At 42.5% G+C, this 9468-nt stretch overlaps 2 protein-coding genes across 6 annotated transcripts in view; one reads left to right on the top strand and one right to left on the bottom strand.

The window, feature by feature from the left end:
• The window catches only part of LOC143296525 (thioredoxin domain-containing protein 16-like), a 390867-nt gene that overhangs the window by 257362 nt on the left and 124037 nt on the right, over positions 1–9468 (top strand). The window lies entirely within an intron of this gene.
• LOC143296371 (kinesin-like protein KIF16B) overlaps positions 1–9468 on the bottom strand; it is an 80601-nt gene that overhangs the window by 14695 nt on the left and 56438 nt on the right. For all 5 annotated transcript variants that reach the window (XR_013057135.1, XR_013057136.1, XM_076608244.1 and 2 more), the window contains 8 exons: positions 9110–9233; positions 7981–8126; positions 6651–6830; positions 6040–6079; positions 3805–3840; positions 3294–3398; positions 1630–1719; positions 327–407 (listed from right to left, as the gene is read on the bottom strand). Coding sequence is in view for 3 of the 5 variants with exons in the window: in XM_076608244.1 (XP_076464359.1) it covers positions 327–407; positions 1630–1719; positions 3294–3398; positions 3805–3840; positions 6040–6079; positions 6651–6830; positions 7981–8126; positions 9110–9233 (802 nt within the window). In the remaining 2 variants the exon portion in view is untranslated. The remainder of the gene's footprint in view (positions 1–326; positions 408–1629; positions 1720–3293; positions 3399–3804; positions 3841–6039; positions 6080–6650; positions 6831–7980; positions 8127–9109; positions 9234–9468) is intronic.

The following is a 9468-nucleotide window of genomic DNA, read 5'->3' as shown; positions in this document are numbered from 1 at the left end:
GTGTGGTGAGAGGCACACCTGTGCAGTGATACAGAAAGTGTGTGCAGGAAATTACCACTTTCTCTCTCTATTTTTTGCTCTCTTTAACACACACACACACACACACACACACACACACACACACACCCTCATTTCAAATGAAGTAAAACTTTGATGGGGGTGAGGCTATATTTACCTGTACTGTGGTGCAAGCACTCTTCCTAGCTTGCACTTGCAATGCATGCTAAAATACTCTTTCCTAATGTGAAAAGTAATCCAGGCTGTTTCTATGAACGTCCAATTCGGTGTGTAATAATGTTTAGAGCAATGTGAAGTCTCCGACTGACCTCCAGCAACACACGTCTTTCTGCTGCCACTCTCTCCGACTTGTGGAACAGTTTGCGTGGGGGAAACACCAAGATGTCCACCTGACAGAGAAGCACCACACACTGATCATCATCTTACAACACCTGGACCAAGGCACCACTGATTATTACCTGACAGCAGCTGACTAAATTACAGCAGAATTATAAAGCACCATTGATTTGTTATCACCTGACAACAGTTAATCAAATTATAACGGAATCCTAACGCATCAAAGATCAATTATTACTCTGCAACACCTGATCCAATTACAGCAGAATTACAAAGTACAACTGGTTAAACATTGTCTGAAAACGGCTGACATGCGTTGATCAAATTATAACGGAATCATAACGCATCAATGAACAATTGTTACCTGAGAGCAGCTGATCCAATTACAGCAGAATATCAAACACCATTAATGACTGTCTGAAATTTGAGCAAAATACAGCAGAATTTACTTGAAAAACAAAGTTTCAGTAAATTATCAATTAATCCACAATTTACTTGGTAAACATAGTTACTGCAAATTATGAAATTATCCAGAATCTATTTAGTGGACAATGTTACTATGAATTACCAATTTATCCAAAATTTACTTGGTGAACATAGTTACTGCAAATTATCAATTCATCCTGAGTTTATTTAGTGAACAATGTCACTGCCAATGATCAATTTATCCAGAACTTTTCTTGGTGAACAAAGTTACTACAAATTATCAATTTATCCAGAATTTACTTGGCAAACAATGCTAATTTACACTACCATCTATAAATCTGCTAAACATTCGGTGAACAATGTAATATTCCCTGTGATTTACGCTGTGAACAATGTTTTCTCCATCCATCATTTCATTTAAGTCACTGCCAGTCATTTACACCATGCCATTCTCCTGTAAGTCTTTTATGTTTTCAGATTTGATTTGATACTGGAAAGGACACACCACTGCAGCTAACAACCTAACTTCAGAGTACAAACATGGCAAGATATTAGAACTGCACCCTAAGAACTATCATGCACTACATAAATATATACTTTGTTGTTGTTGTTTTTTGCAATTGTTGGTTGTTGTTTTTTTGCAATTGTTGTTTCTTAGTATTATAATGGTGTTTTTTAATTGGCCTTATTTCCATTTACTGAAACAAAACAAACAAAACGAAGCATGCACAAAACACAACAGTATCTGAAATAGCACTGTTCAGGGCCTATCAGCCAGACTGAATTTGCCCAAGGACTGAACATGAAAGCAGAGCAGGACCACTTTTCTCTGACACACAGCATGCTCACATTGGGGTACTTCTTCCTCATGGTCTGGTGCAGCTCACGGAACTTGCTGTAGCGGCGAAACACACTCCACATTTCGTCCCCTATCTTCACCTGCAACACAACAGTTAAGTTAATCAAACCATGGCCCCCGAAAGCAGAGTATGGCTGCCTACAAGGCGGGGTAAAAACGGTCATACACGTAAAAGCCCACTCGTGTGCATACGAGTGAACGTGGGAGTTGCAGCCCACGAACGAAGAAGAGAAGAAAATCAAACCATGGCACTCATGCGGAACACCAGGTAACATGATATAGACTCCACAGATTTACAGTGTCTGTGAACAAGTCATTCACCCTTTATACTGCACAGAATTTCCCCAGAAATTTTCTCGTTCCTTCTGCATGCTCTATTTCTTGACTGTTAAGTATGCACGCATGCTTACTTGTGTGAGTGTGCAAGAGAGTGATGGGGCACATGTGTGTATGACGCCTATATAACAACATGTCTGCATCTGTGGTTTGCTCACTGTTATGATGGTGTCCTGTAGTTTTGTGCTTGAGGATCCAAGTATTCACACATAGAAATACTTCTGCTCCTTCTCCCACTTTCAATCATTCATTCTTCCTAAACTTCTTTCTCTGCAAGTGCTTCAGGTTTTTCTGCTGTGGGACAGGCAAGGACTGGGCCTGTCCAGTGGTGGTGAGACTGGGGGTAGGCTGTACAAAGTGGCTGACAGAGCCTTCAAAAATGAAGACGACTATATTTCTAGTCAGGACATTCCTTATTTCTTTGCTGGCAGATCGACTTGTGTTGTTCAACATTCCTAATAAACTGCAGTGGTTCCGAATGTTACAGAAGACAGGAGAATGATTGGCAGGGGTAGAGAGGTGTGAAGACTGAGTGTGTATGTATTCCAGAAAGGCATCTTCTGATCCAAAATAGTTCCAGTTGTGGAAGAATTTGGCCTAACTCTGGAAACAATGTAAATCTTGAGCTCATAGATATTCGCAGCATAGGCATAACTGTCAGCATATGCTACAAGCGTGCCTGTGTGTTTGTATGATGTTATGTCTTTACAGTTTTAACAGTTTTATATTTTGAGAGAGTGATTTATTTAATATGGAAATGTGCTATCCATCTTATTCCTTCACTCCATAATCCATGATAACACTTTGTTTAGAACTATCTGCATGACAGTATAGTAAATATATATTTCTACTAATATTTATGTATTCAACCACAATTATCATTTTAACATATACTGGGTACTCTCACAATTGTTTGCTGATAAAATATACATTTCTACTAATATTTATGTATTCAACTACAATTATCATTTTAACATATACTGGGTACTCTCACAACTGTTTACTGATAAGAGTTCCTTCACATCCTCCCTCATTGGCTAGCACACTTACAGTGTCAAACCGGTACGTGCAATAGCAAGCTGCTTTGCTCTGTTGGCCAATGTTTATGGCAAACTCAGTACTAAGATGGATCCTCAGGCCTACCTCTGGCTCAGCCAATCAACATAATTTGCTCCCTTCAGCACTGAGCACTTCAGCCATTATTCATTCTGAGGCCAAGAGCAATCAAGACAATGCTCAGGTTGATACTCTCATGAACAACCATTTCTGCTCACTTTGCATGTCGAACATTTGTTCTGCATATTTCTGTTAGACTGACCTTGACCTCATACTCATAATGAGTGTCACGGCCGGCTCCATGCAGGGCGTAGTTAGGAATGGCAATCTCCACATGACAGGGACGACCCACACTCAACTGTCTCACCTGCAAACACGAATGCACGCACATAGACAGGTGTGAATACCAACAACCACACACAGAACATGCAAGCAAGCAAGTGTATGCACATTCTCTTACAGCAGTATAATTATCTCTTCAAAAATGTGGTAAAAGCATATAATTTCCGATGTTGACCAAAATTATGCACTACCTAGCCTCCTACACCCCCCAGTCCCCTCCAGCCCCACTTTCTAAATCAGTTGCATTGTAAGTGTTTTTAGTGTGTGTGTGACCGAGTGTGTGTGTGCGCGCGTGTCTGCAAGTGTGTGTATGCAAGCGTGTGTGATTCCACAACAAAGCAGGCCTTTGTCTTTATCCACAGGTGGCTCCCATGCCAACAAGTTCAAATTTCACGCACACCCAGAATGTTGTGAGTGTCATGATGACTCACCAGTTTCTTTCTGTTGTTTGAGGTGGAATCCAGGCTCTGTTCCAACATAAAACGCAGGTAAGAGGCTCAAGAGGCGTCAGCGTTATGAAACATACAGGTCAGCATAGGAATCACAACAGACTGCTTCTACATGCTCTAGAACTGTGGAAACAAACTGAAAACTGTCCGTGCAATGTCCATTGTTGCCATATAACCACCAGTCTCAGTATAGCTGAAAGTGGTTTCAGCAATTGACTACACATAACTGTTGTTTCATCTAATACAATGCCATCTTCTGATCTGTTTTAACACAAAAAAGTTGGACTCCAGTTAATGAGAACAGATAACATCCTCATTGCAGTTTATTTATCACAAAATCATTGTCACATGATCATACTGCCCGGGACATGCAGGAGTTAAGGGAAATGAGCGAGCTGACAGACTTGCTGGTAACGCAACACCAACGAGCGGCCTACATCTAGGAAAATCGGAAATCCTCAGAAAAGTCAAAGAATATCAAAAAGAACAGGTACAAGGCCATCACACCATCGATCGCCTCAAAGAAATAAAAGCAGAGAGAGGGAGCGGCCGTAAGTCTAACATGAAAGGTAGAGCAAGATGCTTTGCAAATCAAACAAATATCGGCATCATTTCCAAACCAACATTGTGCAAATTTCTTCAAAACGGAACAGAGTCTCTGTGGGCTTTTCCAAATACAATAGACTGAGCAACACACTAGACGCCATGTTCTTGGCATCAGAGATCTTTTCCCATCCCTCTTGCGGCCAATCAGTGGCAGCCTCTGTGCGTGTGTGTATGTGTGTGTTTGTGTGTATGTGTGGGTCTGTGTTTTTGAGTGCGTTTGTGCATGCGTGAGAGTGTAAGTGTACACAAGTGTCAGGAGAGTTCTGTGCATGTGTGTGTGTGTGTGTCTGTGTGTGTGTGTGTGTGTCTCTGTGTGTGTGTGTGTGTGAGGGGGAGGTGGGGGTGCGGGGAGGAGGTGGGGTAGAGGATGAGCTATGTGAATGTATGCATGCCTACACTGTGGGAGCAACAGGATATTGGAACGTATATATTATATATATATCTTTGTATATATGTGTGTGGGGTTGGAGTTGGGAGATATGGGCGTGTGTGTGTGTGCTTGTACAAGTAAGCGTGTGTGCGTGTGCGTGTGGGTGTGTGTGTGTGTGTGTGTGTGTGTGTGTGTGTGTGTGTGTGTGTGTGTGCCATGGAAGCTGCGATACATAGACCATGAGTGTGTGGAGGAGGGGGGTAGAGGAGGTGCAGGGTAATGTGGTGTGTGTGTGTGTGTGTGTGTGTGTGTGTGTTGGAGCTCATGTACATTTATATGTATTTGACTGTGCTTTCATAACTGTGAGACTGCATGTTTGGTGCATATCTGTTATGCATGTGTGGGTGTATGTGTGAATGTTTGTCTTCATGTTTTACATTTATATGCTTATTTATCATCATTGTTGTCTTATTTATTTATTTATTATTATTACTTTATTATTATTACCATTACTACTACCTTTTTTATATCATAATTATTATTTATTTATTTAGGTAAGCATATCTATTATTTATTCACCTTTTTTTTTTCTTTTTCTTTTTTCTCTAGGCCTGACTAAGCGCGTTGGGTTACGCTGCTGGTCAGGCATCTGCTTGGCAGATGTGGTGTAGCGTATATGGATTTGTCCGAACGCAGTGACGCCTCCTTGAGCTACTGAAACTGAAAACTGAAACTGTCAGTCTTTGGTTTCAGAGCTGTAAGACCTGAAGCCAAACTTAAGTTGGCAATGCAAAATGTTAACAAGACATTGTAATACTATAGTGTGCAAGAATCACGATAGTAAAAATATGGACAATCATTTCTATCCAAATCAAAAACAAAAACAAAAAAAGAGAGAAGAAGAAACAAAAAGAAGAAAATTCTGAAGATCAGTGATCATAATTTTTTATGCAAGATTCGCCAGCACCATGCTCTGCTAGATCATAGCAGTTTTTCCCCAACATTTATATATCACAATGCGTTATAAGAACATGCATGTGGCCAAGAATATCATGACAAATTATTATTAAAAAAAAAATGAATACAAATTCTGAATGACTGATTGATGTAGATCAACAAACAAGTGAACAAACATGGGAGAAGTAGAAGGACAAACAAATGAACAAACAAAACTGTTTTTCTCATAATGAGAGCATATCCTGATGGCAAAGTTCTAAGCGCAGTGAAGAGACAAGACTCACCCCGTAATGCCCGTAGGGGTTGGACTTGCTGCCCTCCTTGCTGTGACAACGACAACAATTCTGTCTGAAAACTCAACAAGGCCTCGATAGTCATGTGAACCCAACACTCTCAAATCACACACGATTTTGATAACGCACCTTTACTCAAATGCAGACACTGATTCATTTTTTCAATGACACTGTGAAAAGCAATTTTTGTACTACCATGCATGCATAATAGTAAACTCATATGAATGCATACTCTGAAAATCGCACTTTACACTATGAAAAATACATATTACACAATTTGCTTGATGTACAGTCTGTGGGTACACATACATATACAAACATGCACACACACACACACACACACTCACACTCACACACACACACACACACACACATGCACACACACACACACACACTCACACACACACACGCACACACACACTCACACTAACACATACACACACACACTCACACTAACACACACACACACACTCACACACTCACACACGTACACATTCATACTCACACACACACACACACACACACACACACACACACTCATACTCACACTCACACACGCACACACACACACTCACACACACAACCACACACTCCCCAGATACCTGTTTTCTAGTTTGGCCCGCAAATGTCTGAGTTCCCGCTCGTGGACAGACTTGAGCTTCTGTATCTCCTTCTCTCTCTCCTGCCTCTCCTTCTCTCTCTCCATCCTCCGCTGCTTCTCCCTCTCCACTTTCTCGTCAAACAGACGTCGCTTCACCTCCTGCTCCACCAGGGCGTTGATGCTGCCCACACAGACGCCTTTGTTACACCCTCTTTGTTACACGCTTTACATCCTCGCTTTGTTACACCCTTTACATCCGTCTTTGTTACACCCTTTGCATCCATGCTTTGTTACACCCTTTGCATCTGTCTTTGTTACACCCTTTACATCCATGCTTTGTTACACCCTTTACATCCGTCTTTGTTATACTCTTTACATCCGTCTGTCACACCCTTTACATCCATGCTTTGTTACACTCTTTACATCCACCTTTGTTACACTCTTTACATCCACGCTTTATTACACTCTTTACATCCATGCTTTGTTACACCCTTTACATCCACCTTTGTCATATGCTTTGTTACACTCTTTACATCCACCTTTGTTACACTCTTTACATCCACGCTTTATTACACTCTTTACATCCATGCTTTGTTACACCCTTTACATCCACCTTTGTCATATGCTTTGTTACACCCTTTACATCCATCTTTGTTACACTCTTTACATCCGTCTTTGTCACTCCCTTTACATCCATGCTTTGTTACAATCTTTACATCCACCTTTGTTACACTCTTTACATCCACGCTTTATTGCACTCTTTACATCCACGCTTTGTTACACCCTTTACATCCATCTGCCTTTATTAAACTGTACGTCCACTTTTGTTGCACTCTTTACATCCATCCGCCTTTGTTACACTCTTTACATCCGCCTTTGTTACACCTTTGTTACACTCTTCACATCCGCCTTTGTTACACTCTTTACATCCATCCACCTTTGTTACAGTCTTCACACCCATCTTTATTACTCCCTTTCCGTCCGTCTTTGTTAAACCTTTTACACCCACCTTTGTTAACCCTCCTTTGTTACACCCTTTACATCTGCCTTTGTTACAGATCTCATGTCAACCATTGCTAAGCATAGTCTCCAAATAGCCAAGGTAAACCTGCTAGTGCCTTAATCCCCTTTATGTGTGTAAATAGCACACACACAAAGTCTCCTCCCCCCCCCCCCCCCCCCCCACACACACACAGAGTCTCACACACACACACATACAGAATTTCACATACACACACACACCCAGAGTCTCCTCCCCTCCCCCCCCCAAAAAAAAAAAACCACACACAGTGCCCTCCCCCCCTTTCCCACACACACAGAGCAGTGCCCACCGTTCCTGTCTCTCCAACTCCTGCAGCTGCAGTTTCTTGAACTCGATGGTGTCCATGTCCCTGTCCCGCTCCTCCTCCTGCTGCCGCTGCTGACTGCTCAGCTCCTCCTGCAGGCTGCAGATCTGCTCCTCCAGAGCCTCACACTCCTGTTGGCATTCAGACATTCATCAGAACCTCTAGAGCCTCACACTCCTGTTGGCATTCAGACATACATCAGAACCTCTAGAGCCTCACATTCCTGTTGGCATTCAAACATACATCAGAACCTCTAGAGCCTCACACTCCTGTTGGCATTCAAACATACATCAGAACCTCTAGAGCCTCACACTCCTGCTGGCATTCAGATCATACATCAGAACTTCTAGAGCTTCACACTCCTGTTGGCATTCAGACAGATATCAGAACCTCTAGAGCCTCACACTCCTGTTGGCATTCAGACACAAATCATCTGAACTTCTGGAGCCTCACTCTCCTGTGAAGCCTTATACTTGAATGTATACATTGTTAGCTGCAGATGTTTATGCTCTTTTCGAATCTCGCACGAAGATCCTACATAAATTATGAACTGCAGAACACTTACCTTCTTTCTCTCCTATTGAGTGCAAATGTGTATGTGTATGTTTGTGTGTGTCTTAAAATAATGGCAGACATGTAAGTCCTCCGGTAAGCTAATATCCCCACTGTTGGAAACAAAGATTCATTCATTCAAGATCTGTGTAATACTCACCTTTTTCTCCTCCAGCTCCTCTCTCTCTCTCCTGTGTAACACACCTTCCTTTTCTCCTCCAGCTTCCCTTTCTCTCTCTCCTGTGTAACACACCTTTTTCTCCTCCAGCCTCGTTTTCTCTCCTGTGTAACACACCTTTTTCTCCTCCAGCCTTGCTTTCTCTCCTGTGTCACACACCTTTTTCTCCTCCAGCCAAGCTTTCTCTCCTGTGTAACACATCTTTTTCTCCTCCAGCTCCTCTCTTTCTCTCCTGTGTAACACACCTTTTTCTCCTCCAGCCTCACTTTCTCTCCTGTGTAGCACACCTTTTTCTCCTCCAGCCTCACTCTCACTCCTGTGTCACACTCACCTTCTTTTTCTCCTCCAGCCTCGCTCTCTCTCTCTCTCCTGTGTCACACTCACCTTCTTTTTCTCCTCCAGCTCCTTCTCTCTCTCCTGCAGGACCTGAGTGGCGGCAGACCCCGTGCAGTCCAGGCCGTCCTGGTTCCCCTGGTTCTCCTCCACCTGCTTCTGCAGGCTGACCAGTCTGGCACACACCCACACCGCTCAGTCAGCACTGGGCTGCACTTCCCACTGGCTTATTGTCTATTCACCATCAGGTGATTAAGACATGCATGCATTCATTCTTTTCAGCACACACATGCACATCCATTCATTGGGCGAGGAGAATGTGTGAGGCGATGGACATGGGGAAGGTGGTGGTTACTGAGAAAAGAACATCACAAAAAGGCTAACAAATTGCTACGTGGGGCATAAGGAAG

Source organism: Babylonia areolata, chromosome 21 (assembly GCF_041734735.1).
Source record: "Babylonia areolata isolate BAREFJ2019XMU chromosome 21, ASM4173473v1, whole genome shotgun sequence".
NCBI lineage: Eukaryota > Metazoa > Mollusca > Gastropoda > Neogastropoda > Buccinidae > Babylonia > Babylonia areolata.
The sequence above is the reverse complement of the archived record's forward strand: the minus strand, read 5'-3'. Positions and strand labels throughout refer to the sequence as shown.